Source organism: Tyto alba, unplaced genomic scaffold (assembly GCF_018691265.1).
Source record: "Tyto alba isolate M040663 unplaced genomic scaffold, T.alba_DEE_v4.0 Super-Scaffold_22, whole genome shotgun sequence".
NCBI lineage: Eukaryota > Metazoa > Chordata > Aves > Strigiformes > Tytonidae > Tyto > Tyto alba.
The window spans coordinates 31,191,629-31,213,227 of record NW_024881296.1 but is presented as its reverse complement, the minus strand read 5'-3'; the positions used below and the strand labels follow the sequence as shown (position 1 = coordinate 31,213,227).

Sequence of the window (21,599 nt, the reverse complement as noted above, 5' to 3'; positions counted from 1 at the left end):
GATCACTCTACGTGTCTTGGACTCATGTGTACTGCATCATGAGATGTCTGGGGGTGCACCTGGGCACTGGGGCTGCCTTGCCCATGCTATGACCCTGGCAAAAGGGCACCTTCTGCAGCAATTCCTGGGCATTGGTTAGGAGTTAGCACCATCCCAAGTCCGTTCCCAGCAAGCAGTTCAGAGGCTAGCGGAGCTGGATGGGATGGTCCTGAGCTGCTCTGTGCAATTGGCCTCATAGCCAAGTAACAAGTACTGGCATTGTGGGAACTCACCTGTGTAAACATAGCCAAGTACATCTGAATGAAACACTGGGTTTCAGAGATGCTTTTTGTGTCACTGTGAGGACAGGTATTTTCTAATCTAGAACCTAAGTTGAATTTTCCTCCTCTGCTCAAACGTGATGTGTGGTATTACAGCCAAATAAGAAGTGTGACATGCTAAACATGAAATACCGTTCTCTGTTACTATATACGAACAGCTACCCCACTTCAGATACTCATTTGCTTTGACGTATTGTATTGCTGTATGAGAAGTCCTACTGTAACCTCATCCCTGTGAGTTTAGAGTGGAGCCACTCACAGTGTAAAAATTGTAACATATGGAAAAAACCCATCTATTACAGAAATAGAATAGCCACACTCGGGTGTGGGAAAGTGTTATACAACTGACATGTAGTTGTCTACTTTTTCTTAGCCTGATGTTTTAAATGTGCTTTTTTTTCCTCTTACACTGTTATTTGTGATGCTTAATGATAGCTGATTGAGTGCTTTGTTTTCTAATGGAGAGTGATATTCCTGGAAGCAGGCAGCCATGTTTTAACCTTTATTCCAGAAACCATTAAAATATTAAAATTTTTAAAAATTATAACATTGATCTGCACAGCCTCTCTTAAATACACTATAAAATTAAGAAAGAGAAAATAAGGCTTTTTTTACTTTGTTTCATTAAAGGTATCTAGAAACCAAAATCTGGACAAGTAGTCAGACTCTCAAATTTGACTTTTCTATACCAACCTGGAATTATCAGGAGGCTCTACTCAGTCCTCTTTGAAAAAGGGGGGAAAATAGGTTTCATCTATAGAAAAGATTCACCTCTGGGAAGGAAAAAAAAAAAAAACAAGCCCTTTCTCTTTCTCCCCTCCAGCAAGATCATGTGCCACCACACCTACAACCTTTTAGCAGAAATGGAATGTGTGCAGTGCAAGCTAAATCTGCACTGGGAAGATCAGTGTAACTGTTGTCCCAGAAGCTCAAGAGGCACAGTTGTGGAGCAGAGGAGGAAGAAGTTTAGAAGAAGGGTTGCATTTTCAAAAGAAGATAATGTTCCATCTTGGTGACAGCCCGTGTGCTCTGAGAGTAGGAGCTAGCTAGTGTTAGGGAAAAAAGCTGAAAAGCCAGAAGGCAGGAGGAGGAACTGGTTAACAAGATTAAGCAACTGTTAAGATAGCACGGGATTACTTCTATTGCATCATGCAAAAAAAGAAGAGAGAACATTCTGTATATATTTCAGGAAAAGCTTCCTGTCAGTGACAGATGCTGGACTGCAGAAAGTCTCTACAGTTTGCAGTGTTGTGACCAAGATTTTCAGATTAATGCAGACAAACAAAGAAAACAAAGCAAATAAAGGTCCTTAGTCCAGTGAGCGGTTTTCCTTTAGATGACGCTGGTCTGTTACTGTTTGTGGAGTTATTAAAGTGGAGAATAAGGTATCTTGAAAAGTATCTTAGTAAGGCATACTGGCACCTTGTTCAGCAACCAATTATTCCCCCTTTAGTAATGTTTCATGCCTAATCATTCTTATGATTTGTAAAATTTGAGTGACCCTATTTTGATAAGCTTGAAGTGTAGAATTGACAGAAGAGACTGGGATTTAAAGGAATTTGGGGTATAGGGTTGTACATGCTATAGAAGTTAGCGTGGAGAAAGGGCTAGGAAATTATTCTGCCTTAACAAAGGAAAATGGACTGGATGCCACAAGCATTGTTTAAAATTTAAATAATAGAATCATAGAATGGTTTGGGTGGGAAGAGACCTTAAAAGATCATCTAGTTCCAACCCCCTTGCCATGGGCAGGGACACCTTCCGCTAGATCAGGTTGCTCAAAGCCCCGTCCAACCTGGCCTTGAACCCTTCCAGGGAGGGGGCAGCCACAGCTTCTCTGGACACCCTGTGCCAGTGCCTCACCACCCTCACAGTAGAGAATTTCTTCCTTATATCTAATCTAAATCTACTCTCTTTCAGTTTATAACTGTTACTCCTTGTCCTATCCCTGCACTCCCTGACAAAGAGTCCCTCCCCACCTTTCCTGTACCCCCATTTAAGTACTGGCAGGCCACTACAAGGTCTCCCCGGAGCCTTCTCTTCTCCAGGCTGAACAACCCCAACACTCTCAGCCTGTCCTCATAAGGGAGATGCTTCAGCCCCCTGATCATCTTCCTGGCCTCCTCTGGACTCACTCAAGCAGGTCCGTGTCCTTCTTACGGTGAGAGCCTCAGAGCTGGACACCGTACTCCAGGTGGGGTCTCATGAGATACCTTCAATTTTTAAGCATTTGTCTACAGACTAAATACTTGGACCTTAAGTAGCTAAAAGTATACTGTACTAGTGATAGATTTGGCACTGCCAAATTTTTACAATAGTTGGTGCTTTTAGACTTGCAATTCTGATATTAGCATACACACCTGCACTTTCATCAGGCTCTTGACCCTGCCTGTAACTCTTATGAACCTTAGGAATTGCTGTCCTAAATTGATATAGAGAAAATTCAATCTTTATTAGATATCTCCTCTAGATCCCAATCCCCCAAATCTCAGAATTAACTATTAACTTTATCTTTTCTGCTGATGACTTAATCCCTTTGAATATCTGCCTGTCTCAGGTGAACTTCATCTAGGCACTTGCTGAGTTTCCTGCAAGTTAAAATCCTCAGGCATGGATTTTACTCTCACTACGTTTTCTCTCACTAGAGAACTTGTATCCTTTTGCTAAGAGGAGAAATGTCTAATGCCATGGTCTGTTATTGTGTTACTCATTTGGTTTCACATCATAGCAATAATTTTTTAAATGGCATTTTATTCAATTTTCCACATTAGTACAAAGTACGAGAATTGAACAAAACCATATTAAGTATCAGGCATGTTTTCTGCAGCACTTACTGTGGCTGAGGAGAATCAGCAAATGAGTAACACTTTTTGCTGTCTTAAAAATCCATTACCATCCAGTGTAGCCTAATGCAATCAAAACGGTTTTCCTTTCTTCCTCTCTTCTCTCGTACTCTCTTTTATTTTTCACATACACTTTGTTAGTAGAATGTGAGAAGTTTTTCCAGCACTAAATGAAAAGTTTGTTCTTGTAGTTCTGCAAAATACAACCTGTGACAGAGGTGAGTTCTAGTGATTGAACATCCTCATAAAGTCTGGAATTACCTTTCTCTTGTTAAAATTAAATCTGGTGTAGTGTTTGCATGTTTTGAAACACTGTTGATCCTCCAATTTAATGAAATAAATGATATTTTCTGTTGATCTCACCTGTGTGACCTATCTACACGGGATGTGTGTTCTCTGTTATAATTAGACTGAAACATTTGGAAGAAGGGCCAGGTGTAATAAGGACAGAGGGCTTGGAGTAACAGCCCAGATCTTGGAAGCATTGCCTGTAATGCCTGCTTCAGTGCAACTGAATAATAATAATAACTCCAGTTATTATTGTGCATTGTTTTGCTTTGAAAGATTAATTTCATTCCCCTGATCCTTTTTAGCCGTAATCTCTATAGAAGACACGCAATAAGAAGAGATGACAGGCTTAGACTTTGGATAAAAACACGTTATGTGGTAAGATGTGTCCAAGTACAAACTCCTACATCAGCAGCAGAATATCTGGATCGACATGGTGCTGCACCCAGGCTGTGAGGACAGGCTGATTCTCAAATGCTCTAGGTTGCTGCTTCTGGTGCCCAGCATGGTAACAGTGCATAACCCTCTGAAGTATTGCTGTACCTGCATTTTTTGAGTTAAAACCACATTGCATTGTGCCGTGCAGCTATTTTATGTGTTTATCTATCTCAGGAAATCTTAAAATCATGAATGATACAATTTGCTCTTGAGGGGAACCATTTCTCATCTCTTTCCTTCTCCTCATCCTTAATAAACTTTTCTTGGCCCCTGTGGCCAAACGTAGAAGTGGGAGAATTTTCTATGTGGATAACATAAAGGCAAAGGGCAGTATGGAATCAAATGCATTGCTGTTTAGCTGGAGTGAAGAAAAAATACCTGCTTTTGATTACACGGTTGGTTCTGTATGTAGTGAAGAGAAATGCAAAAACTGGTTTTGGCATGAATATCCAACCTTTATTCTTTTACTATGAGTTGGAGAAAGACTGAGAAAAAATTTACTTTAAAATAAGAGAGGATGAAGAAGCAAAGATGAAACTCCAAATTAAAACTGTTTAGCCTGATAGAAATAAAGGACCAGAAGACCAGCTGGCATAAATAAGCAGTTGTCCATTGATGATAAGAGGACAGAATTGGAATTATTGGGATGCTGAAGAGGAAAGGATGGAGTTGTGTAGATGGGCATACAATTTGCAAATGGTAAAAGGAGTGGAAAGAGAAGAGAACCATCAATTTTAAGGTATGATAATGAGCAATTCATTATGGTACAGAGTGTAAGTTGGTAGAAGTCATGAGGATTAGTTCATTTTTTGGAATAGCAGATGTATTTTTCTGGATTGATTTCATTGAAGTGCTGCTAGAATCGTCTTTGACTCACTGGGTTTGAGGAAGTAGAAATATGGGGGAAGAGAGAGAGTTAGTTTTTCTTTTGATAGAGTGCAGTGTAAGAGCTGTAGGAAATTACTCTCATGAAAGAAGTGTTGCTGTTAGCTAGGGACATGTTGCTTATGTTCTTAAGGAGTTTTATGTTGTTTCACAAAGGAAATGCTTTTACAACTATTTGATAGGAAGGATGTGAAAGTAAGGCCCACTGGTTTAAACAAATAATCAGGACTCAATTATTCTTAACTTCTAATAGTGAAGCAGACTCAAGAATAACGTTAATTTTGATTTCTAGGTGCTTGTTCATCAATTTAGGATACATGCACTATTTGTAAAGAAAACAGTATGGAAAAAAAATTAGTTTTTTCCTCTAATATTGTTATTCTTTAATTTTTTTCTTGTCATAGACTATAAAGTCTGCTTATTTTATGTGAAGGATTGATTGCATTAGATTTAGTTTTATGACATGGCAATGTTTCGTTTTTTTTCATCCACAGATTTCATTAAGTGATCTCTCTTTATGCTATACTCCAGCAACAATTTTTAGATTACTGTGAGTTAGATTAAGTGAACTGTAGTCATACCTTCAGCATTCTTAATTCTTAAACTATTCTGATTTCATATGGCTGAGGTGACCAAAAATCCCATGGCACAGAGTAATTAATTATGACTAAACGTGTGAATTTGATGCTTATCTTACCTGAATACTTTCTTTGGACATCAAGATTCATTGTTCTTGCAAGTGAGTATATTTGGGTTTTTAGAGAGAAATTGAAGTTGAGTAAGAACGTGTCCTGAAGAAGGTCCTAAGCAGTAGTTTTATGGGTTCAGAGCCAGAGCATTTAAAGGGAGGTCTAAACTTCTATGAACTAATCTTTCCAAGTGCCAAAAATAAACTTACAGATCTTTCATAAACCTATATGTGGTACAGCAGATCTACACCTCACAAAATCAGAGTCAAAACTTGCATCAAATTTTAGCCTTAAAAAAAAAGTGGAGGTTATGTGGCAAACATTTACAGTGGAGGTTATGTGGCAAACAAAAAGGAGGGAAGAAAGAATAAAGCTAAATACTTAAGACAAAATATATAATAAAGAGGATTAAGATAGGAAATGCCATAAGTACTCTTTTTTTTTTTTTTTTTAATTACAATCAAATTGACTTAAGGTTGTTATGTTAGTTTTCCCATACCTATTAATGGATTTGGTCAGATTCTGTAGGCTTGATCCATGAAATGAGAGACAGCAACAATGTTCTTATGTTCAAAAGTATATGACTTCATGGTTTGCCCAGGAAGCTGATGAAGTGGATTAGGTTCCTTCATTCAAGATCCTAGGGGAAAAGGATTAGACCCATCTATTTTGACAACCTTAGGATGTAGTTGCATTACCAGTTCAAACCTGTGTAGGATGCTCCTACCAAAAGAGGTGGCACTACCCTTCAAACATTAGATTTAGGGTCTAATTAAGTGTGATTACACAGATGTGAAAAACACCTTGTAAATGACATTCTTCCATAAAATTGGACCTTATTACAGTATTTTATGGTCACTGTTGGACACCTCTTGGATTGTGATCATACTTAACATCTTAATCTTTTTTGGACAAGATTTCATCTTCCTTTTGCAGTTCAAGCTGTATGCAGCTGTTTCACAACTCATGTTACTGCAATTGAAATAAGTAAATGAAAATGCATGTTGATTAAAATTTTACTTTTCTTTCCATAATTTATAAATATATTCAAAATTTCTTTCCCTGATGAAAAACATGTACTACGTGAGAGGCTATTTGATAGCATGAGTTTGTATGGAGTCTCTTCCTGAGCCCGGGAGGAACAACACAGGATCAGCTTGTTAAGATTCACATATTAACACTTGTTTAACATCTGTCTTAGTCCAAAAAAAGTTGATTTTTTTAGTCTACATGACAGTAGCATGAAGAAGTCTCAGCCAAAATAATGTCCCATTGGAAGCTGTATAATAGATGAATCCTAAAGAAATTAAATTGAAGTTCACAGAGAATATAAGGATAGGAAACAGTAACAAGAGGTGAATTGTCTGTTAAATGACTTCCCTCATCACACTTGGGAGTGAACATTTGATTTTTGTGGTTGAGGGGGTCCATAAGCAGGGACTTAGGATTTGGCATCACATTTGGACTTTGGTGATTAAAGTCTGTGTATATCCTATTTTGGTTAGCTGCTGCATTTCTTGGGCCTATACTTCCCTCAGCTTAGTGACCTAGCAGGGTGATTTTCTGCCCTCAAAACCATCCAGCTCTGTCTGTGGTCACTGGTGACCAAGACTGATGGGGAAACAACCTATGTTGTCTCCCATAGTGCGTGACATTCTCAGTATTATTTCTGGAGAGCCACTGAAGATGAGGGGCTGCCAGGTCTGTCCTGTTCCAGAATTCAGCTTTTCACTGGGAGGTTGGGAAGCCTGGTCTCCAGCTCTGAAAACAGCAGGAGGCTGCCCCTTAGCTGCATCCCGGAGGGAGGAGGCACTCTCCTGCTCTCCCCCCTAGCCCTGCCGCCCAGGCGGCTCCTCTTCACCCTGGAGCTGCTAGCAACGGGCAGCGCTGTGGATCATGAAAAGGGGTGAGTAATTCTGCCTGGATATTTGCTGTTGCAATCTGCGTGCATGTTTTGATTCTCACATTATCAGCGTGCACAGTGGATGTTCTGTGGTTATGTAAAACTACTTTTGTAACTTGGGCTGTTTTTTCTACCTGAGTATCAGTGAGAAAACAGAGTAAAACCCACAGCCTTTTAAGCCCTCTTCTTTCCTTCAGCCATTATGTTATCTTTGTTTCCTGTTACACTAGGTTCTTATAAATTCATGGGGTTTAGCATTAAACTACATTAAGGGAGTCAGGAAATTTCTCTGTCAGCAGATCTCTTTTAATAGGAAAATAAAGCCAAGATATTTAACAGAACTTCCAGTATGCCATTAGCAGAGTCTTAGTTACCTTTTGTTTGTTTTGAAGGCTCATGCCTGTGGCATTGCATCCTTCAGTGCTCACAGAGGGAAGAGTAGGTTTAACAGAGCACATCCTGTTTCTCCACTTACAGTTAGAGATGGTCAGAAATTTTAGATCACCGAGCTTCAAAAAGTTTTGTCTGAAACAAAGCAAACTTTTGCCACCTTTGCCAAGCCTCCATTTTCCCCGAATAGCTGCAACACCCTTAATTTCCTCTTTACTAGAAATTCCTAATTTTGTTGGGTTTATTCCATGATGGGCCAAATCAAATTTAAAAAAAAAACTTTCCAGCAAACTAGAAACCCATGTATTCAGCCTGAAGGACAGATTTGTGTTGCCTGTATTGCCTTGTTTGACAATCCTGTATTTACAGAGCAATATATGTAAAACTAAAGAAGTTTGTTAAATTTCCAAGAGGAGAGCTAAACGATATATGCTGCTAAACATCAAATGGAAACATCCAGCAGCATAAATGTCATCACCATCACATCATAATGACATGATAATTTCACCCTTCCTCTCAGTGACTTATTTGTGCCAAATCCTTAAGTGACCACTCAGGAGACATTTCATGGAAGTCCTTCCTAATTAACTAGGAAATGTTCAGAGTTGGGACTTTCCTGTCTATGCTTATTGTGTTGATTACATAGGGGCACATGCTCATGTTTGTGTTCATTACTTCAAAACCATGATCTTGAACAAGCTGGCTCATTCACAGTCTGTTGTAAGGCTGGGAAGCATATGGTCTGGTGCCTGGTTATAGCTTGTTATTTAATTTATTAGGGGCTGTGGACTCACTGTCTTTGCAGGACGAAAGGGCATGGTGTTTCTCTAATGGTATAGTTCTGTTAATATATATGGCCTACCAAATTTATCTGAAAGTCCTCAGTAAAGAAAATGTTCAGCACATTGGTCTGATGAATAGGACATTGCAGTTCAGTAAGTAGATGTGGGAACCTCATCTGTTTGCCACGTAAATCAGAGATTTAATTTAATTTTGAATCATATTCTGTAGACACAAAAGGCTAGTGTAGCAAAAACTAGATGTTTCCACAGGCTTCAGCCTGGCACAGCGGCCTTGCAATAGTCTGCATCTGCCTGGGCGTTGTGAGTATATATGATGTCTTCACTCTTAGGTCTTTTCCTGCTAACGTATAGATAGTGAACCATGATAAAGACACAACCACTGCCATTGCAAACTGTATGAATTCACTTACTGAAATCTGTCTGACATTGGTTTTATTGGCCTTCCTTGTTTTCCCCAACCCCACCATCTGCAGAAATACTTGACAGTCATCTGCTGAAGGTTTCTTAGTCCATCAGTAGTTAGAGTAGTTGTCTCTTTCCTTCTAGTTCCACTATGCTGCACAGCAGCAAAGCTTCTAACCCTGTGTGGAGGGGTTAATAATCAATTACTTTATGGTGAGGGATTATTATGAGTTGGAGCCACTGAGGAATCGCCACAGAAAGTGAGTCTTGTGGTAACATCTTTGCATGTATGCAACAGCAACTTGGCTCACCCTCCTGGTGTCAGTAAGGGGCACAGGGTAAGTAGAAAAACTAAGTTTTGCAGCATTCAGAAGAAATTTCTTAACATTATTGCCTGAGTCCCTTGTGGTGCTGTTTTTTTGTTTCTAGAGTTTGTAAAAACTGTATTAGAGTACTGATGAACCAAAAAGTAACAGACATGGCTCCATCTACCACAGCCCTCCCCAGCATGCAAACTGTAACCACTACTGCCAGAGTACAGACTTCCCTGCTGGTCTCAGTCACCTATTCAAATTATTAAGGGTCTCGTTTATACTTTGCTCTATATTGGCATTATTTTGTTGTGATCAAAGGTTGTTGTAAGGAAAAAAAAAGAAGTGTGTTGAGGCCATGAGGCAATGATTGCAGAATGTTATGTTTTGGAGTGTAGCTGGTAAAAGTTTGTAAAAACTGGCTTTTTCTGTAAAAGGGATTCACTGTTGTTTTTTTCAATTAAATCTCTCACAAAAATGGACTAGAAGAATAAACAGAAGAGGGATCCAAGTAACTGTCCTGCCTCTCTCCGAATCTGAGATACCCAAATGGACTCTAAGACAGACTGTGTCAGGACCATGAAAATACTGTACGAGGATCATGAAATCTGATTTGTTCCAATGCAGTGTTTAAAAATCCAGATCACAGTCTTATAAAGTGTTAAGGGGGTGTAGGCTTGGGAGAGTAAGCCTAGTCCAGTAGGGAGATACAACAGTGAATTTGAATCCAAACTTGGATTTGGTTTCAGGAATCTGGTTCATGTCCATAACTTCTAGGAGCATGCTGTAGGATCATTAAGTCCCTTTTGATTAATTCTGTGCAGTTGATAGTTCCCTTTTGTAAAAAATGGTGGTCATTTCAGGTCAATAGGTATGCTTCAGTTTCAGTAATAAAAAACACTGCTTAGCATGGATGCATTGAGATACATTTACAGAGTATGAATTTGTTTTCATCTTTAGAAAATTATAGAAGAGAATTCTGGGATAAACAAACTGAAAGGGTTTTTGTCATTTTTATGCTGAGCCACATGCAGGAGAAGGCAGTAGAAGTTTTTTATTCACAGGCACAGAAATAAGTAGTGGCACAATTAATACTGAGAGGCACAGTATAGATGCAAATGCAGTGCACATGGTATATCTGTTCCCTTTTCAGAACAGAGTTTATGAACAAAGCAGTTCTGAATTTGTAAGCCTCCCTTTTAAATCTGGAACATCCATATCTACAATGACTTTTCTTTGATATTCTGATAATTCCTATAATGTAAGACATTCTACACAAAGAAACATTTGTCAGCTGCGAGGGAATCATATACATCTAAGAAGCAAGCAAGCACCAGATGCAGCATGGAGGGAGAGATATAAACAGGACATATATGCATGTTAAATATTCAAGTAGATATGGATGTTCAATACCTGTTATTATTACGTGACCTATTTCTTTTTGTCAACAGTCACGAATAGGAATGAGACAATAGTATGCAACTACCTTGCCAGTGAACCTCTGCATTGCACAGACATTCACACAACTGCTATTTAGGGAGTCTGAGAATATAAACAGAGCACAAGTGAATCATATAGCCCCATGTACCAATCCACCAAGGTGGCCAGACAGATAAATCCAAGGGTGCTCTTCATACAGGGGTGTGCATGCAGTTGCATTCACACATCAGTCACATCCAGAGTATGTCTTCCCAGTGGGAATGCAGAGCATATTTAGGAGGTATTATAGACTCAACTCCAGACTGTTGGTGAGCCATGGCAACAATAACAATAAAACAAACAATAACAAAAAAAACTCAAATCCCCCCCAAATTCTTCTGTAGTTATATAAACTGTACTTTTAAAAGGCTCATTTTAAGTAGTCTGACCTTTTTCATGCTTGAGAAATTACTTACACATTGAGCTATCTACATAATTTGAAGTTTTAAATGCAGTAGTAGATATATGGATTTTATACATGAGAACTATTTTGCAGAAAGTATTTGAGAGAAGAATTCTGTCCTTTTTTAGGCTGTAAGAGTAATGCATAATGTACTACAAGTAAAATTACATTCTGAATAAATATAATCACTACTGTTCTATGGTATCTGGAGGTCTTTGTGACTGATTAGTCATATTCTGCATATTAAGTAGTAGAGGGTCAAGTGTCAGAGTGGGCGAGTACCATGTTTCCCATTGATTTTGTTCAGAGTTGCATGGACAGGTCATTAGACCTGTGTGAGTAACAATTTATGTGATTCACTAGCAATTCTGAAAAATAAGAAAGTCTCCAACTGGAAACCACAGTGGTTTGTTTTTTGTTTTTTTTTTTTTTTCTAGTGAATAAATAGACTGGGACAACCAAAACATTTTGTCGAGCATCTTTATAATTTATAAAAGCAAAGGAAATTTGGAATCAAAGGTCTACATTTAAAGGAGCATCAGGGATCAATTAGTAAAAGCTGGTAGGAGATGCTGCTCATATATATCATAGGTCTTCTGAGGGATAAGAGCCTGAATTAAGTCCTTCCTCTAAGTAAGCTAAAGAATAGGCATGAGCCCAGGTTTTGGACATAGCGAAGGAGCATGGTGAGTGGTGGGCCAGGGAACGTGGCATATGTAACTGGTTGAGTGGTGTTGAGAGTAGTGTCTGTGCCTCCCTCAGACTTGCATATTAACATTAAATGTTTCTTCTGGGAAATGCTAAACCCATTTTCAATGTTTTTTTTTTTTTATTTTTTAAATTTTGTTTTAACCAAAACTATTCCCATAGCTACCTTTTAAAATAGTTTTTAGAGTATTTTTCAAAACTCTTTCCAAACTGTAATGAAACGTTTTACCCAGATCTAGTCCGATGGCTCTTCAGCTGGAGAGCACAGTTCTTCCTTCCCCACAGTAACAGTGCTGTGGAGGCCCGGAACTGGAAAAGTTTGGTCTGTCTTGCTGTTCTAGAGCAAGATGCTCATATTAACAGCTAATAAAGTCACTGCCTCTGAAAATTCAGAGTTTTGTTTACCTCTCCCTCTCCCACCTCAAATTCCCATATGAATTATATTAGTGAAATCACTCCCAGGTTGTGCAATCCACTAGAAAGACTAATAAAAGTATTTCAGAAATATAATCTATATGTGCTAGCAAACTTGAATAAATTTACATACATGAAAAAGAGCAAATTTAGATAATTGAACGGTACAGAGCTTTGTGCTGAGAGCATACAATAGTATCTCTTTCACCAGATGTGTGTGACTAAGCAGCCTTTTATTACTGGTTGCAGAATGCTAATTGCAGAAAAGGACATTAAAAGTATGGCCTCTAAATACAGATGGAGGGAAACAGTTATTTACCTAGTGCAAGAAATTGTAAAGTGGCAAATTACTCGGCCAGTAGAAATCGGACAATAAAATCTGCTTTGCCTGGATTGCATCCTTCATAAAAGCAGGATGCTGTAGTATGCTATATAATTTATTAGGAAAATGATTGATGGAAAAGTACAGTTTGAAAATACATATGACGATGTATGAGAATCCTTACTATGTGTACGGCTGTTTTGTTGTATATGTTTATTCATGTGAACTCTTAACAAACTGGGGAAATGCCGGCAGCTTGCTTTTATCAGCAAATATCTAAGAATAGACTGCTGGAACTTGCATTTCTTCAGTGTCAGAGTTTTAAGTTAGAAGAGAGACAGGGAGGGTGTATATGTTTTTTTTCCACGTTTTACTCCTTGTTTAGAAAAAAGTTTCTAACCTGCACTTAGAGTATTTTAGTCATTTTTCCCATGAGAAACTCTTGAATTACAAGCAACGAATAAATAGGTAGAAGATTTTAGATTTGTTAAGCAAAATCACAAAACAGGGGCAGCTAAATTTAAGAATGCTGCTAAAACGTAAATTCACTGTGTGCCTTGTTCTTTGTCTTTGCCCAGATGGCACAGGTGATTGTTGGCCAGAAGAAATTAAATTTGCATGCTTACTCTTCAAAGCTGAGTGGGTGCTCATAGTGTTAGCCAGTGGCTTTTACTGGAGTGTTACAATAAAAATGAGCAGTGAAATATTTATAGTGTATATATCTTCATGAAGCACTTTTGATTCAGAGTGTGAGGAGAGGGAAATTACTTTTTACAATCAGGAAGAGACAGCTAATAACTTAAAATCCAGCTCAGACAGAGGCTCCTGATACATTTACGGCTACTATCTTTCTGTGGCAATGAATTCCTTCTCTTGTCTGTTGTGACGCATAGGTGAAAAACATGCAGCAGAGCCAGATGATGCAGAGCTGGTGAGCCTCAGCAAAAGGCTGGTGGAGAACGCAGTGCTGAAGGCCGTACAGCAATATTTAGAAGAAACTCAAAACAAAACCAGACAGACTGATGGAAGCCCTGTGAAAACTGAAGAAGCAGCGAGCGGCAGTAAGAATGAGGGTGACAATGATAACAGCAAGTGAGCACTGTGCAAAAAGCCTGGGAGCAAATATCCCACCAAGAATAACCACAAAAACATGTCCCAGCTCCCCGCTGAAATTTGCTAAGTGATGCTGGGTGACAGGCACTCTGCTTTGTGAGTCGCTTATCAAAAGTTTGTTCTGAATCGAAGGACGCTGTCTGCCGGATTAAAAAGTGCTTGCACTGCTGAAAATCTGTTGAATGCTGGGAGGGACAGACGTTGGAAAAAAGACAAGAATGGTGAAGCAGGCAGTGCCAGTCTTCACTGGCTCTTGAGACCAAGAGTCCCTTCCTGGCTTTTTGAAGAGAAACTGAACCCTTTGCGTTTGCCTTTTGGATTGTCATACGTGGCCGTGGAAGAGGCCTTGCCATAAGTGGAAGCGATGTCCTCTGCCTGAGGGTTTGGCACTGCCGCAGGGCTGCTTACTCCATGTGAGAGCACATGCTGTTTCCTAGTCAACAGCAGTCAATCCCAAGCTAAAAATTACCACTACAGATATTCATTGCAGATACTGTTACACAGTATGTAATATGGCAGGAGTTTCTCTTAAATGTGACGCTGTACTGTTCTTTACTTTTTGGTAGCATTTGTTGATGTAAACTATATTTTTCTGACAAAGTACCTTTTTATAAAATATCAATATGGGCAAAAGGCTGGGTGCTTAATACTGTCCAAACCAGATACAATCTCTTTACCTCCATACGTTAATGATTCTAAATGACAGTAGTTGTTATAAAATGTATTATATTGTTCTTTTCCTCTAGGAAAGAGCCATGAAGCAGACTTTGTAAAGGAGGCTTTGCACAGAGAAACACAGGCCCTGTTATCCAGACTGAATCAGATAAAGGAGCTTTTATCCAGTCCTGAGATCCGCACTAAAATTAGCAAAGAACTGTTTGAAGACAGGCACAACTCTAACAGTAAATGAAAAAGTTGTATTGACTCTGGATCTCCGAATGCATGATTGTAAATTGCCGTGATGTAAAATATCATCGAGTTGTTTAAAGACAAAATAATTCCCTCCAGGAATTTTACTTTCTGTTTCTTTTTACTGAAAATATGAATGGATGTAAATGGCTTATGAGGAATCATGCAGAAATACTTGCACAGAGGGATTATGTTTCATAATGATGAGGTACAGCCACTCCTCAGCACTGCTTCGAAACATGCTTGAATGTGCAGGTATATGTCATGACTCCAAAGTGGAAAAATACTGGTTTCAAGTAAATCTGAGAAAACACTGTGCCCTTCCTTTATCATTGCAAATAATTGAGATTTTTCTCATAGATCCCTTCCCTAGCAATGATATACAAATATTAAAAAAGGATGCTTTTCAGTACTTTTAAATGTGTATTTGAAATAAACCCCTCTTTTAATTATCTGCCTTTTGTATATGTACTGGCATTTTGGGTTAGCACTGTCTGGTTTTTATTTTTTTTAAAAACAGCACTTGAATACTTGTATAGATGCTGACATGTTGTTTCTGCTGATGTTTACACTAACTCAAGAATGTTTTAAATTTCAGAATTAAATGCAGGCTCCACTGGTCTCAATGGCAGACTCTCATTGGCTTTAATGGAGTCAGGATGCTGCAATTAAGGTTTCTTGTGAAAATAATAATATTCCTTTAGATAATATTTGCATTTTTACTTTTTTAGAACGGTGTTTTTGTATTTTCTTTTTGATGTTTCCTCCATTTCTACCTTCTGCTGCCTGAGGTGGGGTGTCAGTTTGCTCTTATTTTCCTTCCACATACCTGCAAGATTCACAGAAGCTTTGGATGTACAACAATGCAGGAGTAGGTCCAATATTTGCATTTTTTATGAACATTGTTTAAAATTGCCTCTGATCATAAAAGCTATGTAATATATGTTGTGATTGATACCAGAATTGTGCTGTCAGAACAGCTGTGTGTGTATTTTTCATTGATCTCAAGCACTGGTCATTTATCTCATGCGTCAGTGCTTTCTTTTTTTTTCCTCATATGATATATAACAGTATATTCTGAAGGGTGTCTCATACATGCCATGTTCACAATAAAGTATTTTTTTCCTTTGCACTCTATGTACATTTTCACCCGTCTCCAAATGAACTTTAATAAAATTAAGTACTTGAAAGTAACAGGATTGGCAGAAACAGTGCTTATATGAATCACACCATTAAGTTGACTATGGGTGCTGTGCCAAGATCTAGAGCTTGGGTGCTGAAATGACCTGAAGAAATTCATGTGATAAACTAGTCCCAAGTCATCACTGTTTTAATTGGCAAAAATATGAAACTCTAGGGATTAATTTATATTCTGGGCAGCATGGGTTTAGAAGGAAGTACTGGTACAACCTCCTAGAGCTCTATATCCACTCTTCAACATCAAAAACTGAGTTTAATGAGTCGTGAGGTAGTGAGGCGCAAGTTATTCTGGGAAAGTGTTGGCATTTCCAAACAGATGGTGCGAGTTTGACCGTGCTTTCTTTCAGTTCTACCTTCTAGCTTGCTCACGCTCAAGAGTATTTCTACACTGCTGATTGTAGAGATGTCTGTAACAGGTTTAAAAAAAAAATCAGTAGCTCAGCTTCCGGGACTAGTCTGGCGAAAAGTCTTTGGACTGCCCCTGACCCAATGAGAAACTGCTCCTGACAACTACGCTTGGTCTAGGAGTAGAGCACAAAGGTCGCAGAAGCTGTACATTTGATACCTGAGCTGCACTTGCCATAAATTGTCTGCACTGTTGAGCTGGGCATCGGAGGTGTCTAAGAGTTGGCAGAGTAACCGGAGAGATCAGTAAATCCATGTAAGTCCTGACCAACAGACACCAGTTCTCCGATACAGGAAGATGGCATAAGGATGCTCAGACTGGTAGCTAGATGGTAATGCAGCAGATTAATGTGCATCAAGATCTTTGTGCAAAGGAAACTAGTGTTTCTGTGTTGACTGAAGGTGATATAAATCTAAAAAGGATTGGTAGCTGAAGGTCAGATTCAGACACCCTATCCAGATATACAGATACTGGGACCCACACTATATAGTGCCCTGTATCTACTAATGGCCCTACTGAGGTAAGCATGATGCTTTGAGTGGTAAAATACTACTTCATGGCAAGGCTATATAACCTGGAAGCTAGTATTCAAGAGGCTTCATGTTCTATATTTATAGAAGTTTCTGATTATAACTGCATGCTTTTGTGTGTGCTATTTTAGCCTGAAGGCCATGTGAGTGTGTCATGGATCAAAGAGTGTCAGTCATGCTTCATTCTGGTGACAAGAATGATGCTGTTTCATTTTCATGTCAGTCTAGACATGACTCATATATTCTTGTTAGAATTCTGATTTTATAGAAGTCTTAAGAGATATTCTACACATTTACGTAGTCAGCAAGCAGGAAAAATAGAAGAGCAAAGCCACTGCTCTCAGTAGAGCCTGTAATTTGAAGTTTTGTAAAAACACACATTTATTTTTTAAATTCAGTTGTATCCAAGAACATGCTCGTGAAATGAAGTGTAAACTGAAACTTTCTCACTGCAGATGAAATACTACCTGCAGAAGCAGCTGCAGCCCCGTGGAAGCCAGGAGGGAATCCGGTTGCCTCAGGTGGAGCCTGGCAGCTGGACACCTGAGGGTTGCTTCACTCTACTTCTAGCCTGGGACTTTGTTTTGCATAATCTTTTTTCAAACCAGTCTTTTATCTGTGAATGCCCTCTGCCTCTGTTCAGCTGTTAATGGCATATTGTCTTGGCCTGAGAAAATGAGGGACTGAATCAGTGCTGTAGCTTTCAGCTGTTTCCATCCCTTTGGAGGAAGGGGGAAGTTGTCACTGAAGTCCCAAAGAGGTTGATGTCTTTGCAGAGACACTTCTGGTCTTGGTCTTGAATTGCCAGAGATGGCCTGCATGGCTGTTTGCTGAAGTCTTCATCTAGAAATGACTACTCTCTGATCCTGAGGCAGCGGAGATGGCCCAAGCCACCAGACAAAAGCAGTTCCCGAGGGATGCACTCTCCCAGGACTGAGACGGTGAGTGGGTCAGCTGCATGATTAGTAGGCAGTTGGATAAAGTAAGTGTTGTTTTAGCTTTATGAAAATTGTTCTAAGTCATAGTCATGTAATTTAATTTCTGAAAACCTTTTGGAGTTTTGATTCATAAATTTTAACATGGTAATAAGGGGTAATCTCTGAAACTGATGAAGGTGCATTTGCTTTCAAAGAGCTCATTAGTGCCATACTAAAATGTTCTATAGAAATGCTTTGCACTTTTTATTTCAGTTAAACAAAATGACTATGTTGGCCTGGTTTCAGAGGCAAGGACTCACACCATTCTTACAGGAAAGGAAACTGAACCCTGGAAATAGGAGCACATTAATGCTGACATGTGTTTTACTCTGCTGTTCCTTTGATCGTACAGTTTCTGTATAAGCAAGTTCTTAGTGTGCACTCATTTTCTCATTTGTATTCTCCTCATGTTAAGTCTTTACAATGAGAACATTTGTACTGAATGAAAATCAGTCCTGAGAGATGGCTGGGCTGAGAAATAAAACACACTCATAGTGGAGTAATAATTAGGACAGCACATAGGAAAACAAAAAGTGATATGCCTGCCATTCCTGGCATAGCAAAAAGGGCACTCTGGCATTGATAAGCAAATACTTCTTCAGCAAGAGGCTGGAGTTTGACTGCTGAGTTCTGGTCCCTGCTGCCAGTGCTGTTTACGTGCTTTGTTTAGTGACTCTTGTACGCAGAATGCATTAGCAGAGACTGGGACATGGAACTGTTTCTTGCAAGGGACTCTGCTCATTGCTGAAAAATAAAGACTCCCCCTTTGCTCTTGGTGATTAAGGATTAAACCAATCAAAAGTACAGAATTAGGGTATTTAAAAGGGGTTGATTAAGAAACGACACATGAGGATTTCAGTAGAAGGTTATTTGAAATAAAATGAGTTTTTCTTTCAAATAAGAAAGGCAGAGATGTTTTGAGGTCAGGAATGACTCTAGAGATTCTGGTGGGTTTTTTTAGCAAAATTACAATTTGAATTAAAAGGAAAAGCATTGCACTTTCAGAATCCTTTTTTTAATTCTTCTTTTCCCCAGCTATACAGAAAACTTTAGGCACTGAAACAGTCAGAAGAAGAAAACATGATATGATTTAACTTCAGTCATAACTCAGACAACCACAACGTAACAGAAAAACAAAACCAAGAAGAAATGCCGACAGCTACTGATAAAATTCAAGTGTAGTTGCCAGGGTAAAAAAAAAGATGTAATAAGTCCAAATGTTTAGAATAATAAAGGATTAAATTAAGCAAAATGATAGAGTTCTCTGCATCTGGTCAGTCAAATGCTGCACACCCATGTTGGTCACTCAGACGTACTGTACATGCAAACGTCCCATTTCCCTGTCACGTTTTCCAATCAAATACATCTGAGAGGGAAGGCTGAACGTGCATGTGGCTGTGAAATACTGCTCTGGCACAGCAGTGAAGTAAAGGGCAACAAGAAATATTGCAGGATAGAGGCTTATGTCAAGGCAAAGCTCAGGGAGATGATCTGTAGAGGAGCAGGAAGAAGCAAAGAAACAAAGTGTGCATTTGAAGCTCCTGTCACTAATACATTTTATCATTGTGTAGGTCAGCTGAACTTCTGTGTCTAGAAATCAAAGTGGACTAAATAGTCAAATCCTTAAATGTGCACAGAGCACTACAGAAAATAAATAATTAAATAATCTTAAATTCTGGGGTATGAATGCTGCCAGCCAGCGGAGCGGAGTGGGAAACAAACCTCCCTCCTCCAGAAATGAATGGATGACTGAATGTTGCAAATGGCTGAATGTGATGGCTGCAGCACCGAGCTGCTGGCTGCCTTACTTTATGCTTGTAAAGTACAGGAAATTGGAATACAAATCATGGGTAAGAGGAAATGAAATGTCTATTCTTTGTATGGGTAACATCAGCAAACTTACTTAGGTTAATTATATAAAAAAAATCCAATGCAAAACCAGGCAGAATCATCAAGTAAATATGGTAACTACATAAATTAAAAGCAGATTTACCATTATGATCTAAAATGAGATGTACCACTGCACCAGGGTGGATAACCTTATTTGTAGAATGATTGCTAACAAAGGGAATATGTGGAGAATGGCTAAACCAACAGCCTAAGTGAATAATACTGCAAAGGTAAGGAAGATGTTTCAGAAGTGAAGATGCAACAAGGAAAAAATGGATGAATTTTTTAGTAAATCCAGATATTAACTTCACCCTTCCTGGCAAAACTTCAAGTGCAGGACAGGTCTCTAATATGTATAGCTCCATTACACTTAAACCACTGAAAATGTGTTAATCAAGGAAACACATGAAACTGCTTTTAGTGGTAGATGTATCAGACGTATAGAAATAGATTAATTGCTCATCAAGCTAACATTTATTGTAAATTACCTGGCATTTTTATTAGGTATGTATTCTATAATTGTCTGTGTAGATATAGTAATAATTTTTCTAGAACTACAGGAAAGGCACTGAAATACAGAGGACACCCACTTAATTTGTACCTTAAAAGAAGATAATAAAAAAGGAAATTAAGTTCTGCACTTTTTGGAGAGACTGGAAATTAACTGAATTAGTTATATACTAGACATTTTTTGCATTTTCAGTATATGAGGTTTTATTACTTTCAGAATAACACAGACTAAACATGTTACTGGACATCACTGGATTTAGTGAGTCACACAAAAGATACGCACAAAGAAGCCACAGATCAATTTGCATCATTTTGTCTTGTTGCTATCCTATAACTTCAGACTATTGGAAGACCACTTTCGTCTGGGATAACTGTAGAGTTGTTCCTTCATAATTACTTATTAAGCTTCTGGGTTTTTTACTAGTGTAGCATTTCTGGACCATCGATGCAAATTAATAATTTATATACATTAATAATTTACACTAAAGAGTCTGATGAAGTAACAGAGGCTGGAGGTATGAGATCAAAGGGAAGAAGGATCTTCTTTTGTAGTCAGTGAAGTTACCAGGGTCATGCAGAGATACTAAAAGACCAGCTGTGGGGAGTCTCATGTCTGTGGAGAAGAGCAATGTGCTTTACCAAGCTGGGTGAACAACCTGCCCCACCAGCACAAGAAAACCTGGGCTGGGAAGGTGAACACAAGTAGGCCCTAGTTTCAAATGTGCTATGGCCTTTCCTTTGGGTCAGTTGGTTTGGGCATCTTTAACCAGGCACAAAGAGACTCTGCAAACAGGACCCGCACGACTCAAAAGCATAGAGTGATCATTTATTACATAACACACATTTAAAAATGGGATCTGGCAAACTACTAAGCTAAGCATTAGCACGTTGCCCACCCCCCGAGTCCCTCTGCTGCCCAGGTGGGCAGCAGACAGGGGGAGAAGGGTCGGTCTCCACAGTCCCCTGGACCAGAGCCTCCCAGGCGCTGAGCTGCCTCCTGCCACCCCCCCCCCAACGCTGGTGTGCCGACCATGGGGCCCAGCCATGCCCCCCACAGTAGTTTTGCATCGCTGACCTCCCGCCACAGTGTCTCACATCTTTCTCAGCAGCCTGAATCGGAGTTGCGCAGGGGGGGGCTGGCCTCCGCACTTTGCAGAGGCGAAGTGACAGAAAGGGAAGGGGAGCGAAGAGGTGGCTGGAGGTGGCCTGTACCAGGCAGGAGAGCCAAGTCCTGGCTGGACAGCTGTGTCGCTCCTCCCTGGAGATGCCGGGGCGAGCGGTAGCGCTGAGGAAGGGCAGGGCTGGCCATGTCCACAGTCGCCAGGGGAGTTGTTCCCCATACCAGCAGACATTTCCATCCAGGTACTACATTAGCTTATGCATGAGTGGATTAATGTTCCTATTAATATTCCAGACTCAAACTGATCCTTGCAAGAATTAGAGAAAAGAAGTTTCCAAAAAGTGTT

The 21,599-nt window shown here is 39.3% G+C and overlaps 1 protein-coding gene and 1 long non-coding RNA gene across 6 annotated transcripts in view; both read left to right on the top strand.

The window, feature by feature from the left end:
• The window catches only part of AKAP7 (A-kinase anchoring protein 7), an 85,578-nt gene extending 69,826 nt beyond the window's left edge, over positions 1-15,752 (top strand). For 2 of the 5 annotated variants that reach the window (XM_042795983.1, XM_042795985.1), the window contains exon 8: positions 13,492-14,561. In XM_042795983.1, the coding sequence (XP_042651917.1) occupies positions 13,492-13,694 (203 nt within the window). In that variant the 3' untranslated portion in view covers positions 13,695-14,561. Of the gene's footprint in view, positions 1-13,491 lie in introns of all 5 variants that reach the window. The other 3 variants (XR_006165608.1, XR_006165607.1, XM_042795984.1) reach the window with 3 other exon arrangements.
• A 1,120-nt stretch (positions 15,753-16,872) lies between these two features.
• LOC116959186 lies at positions 16,873-18,985 on the top strand. Its single transcript, XR_004405724.2, has 2 exons — positions 16,873-17,697; positions 18,769-18,985. It is a non-coding gene; the product is annotated as an uncharacterized LOC116959186 (long non-coding RNA).
• Positions 18,986-21,599: the final 2,614 nt, after the last annotated feature.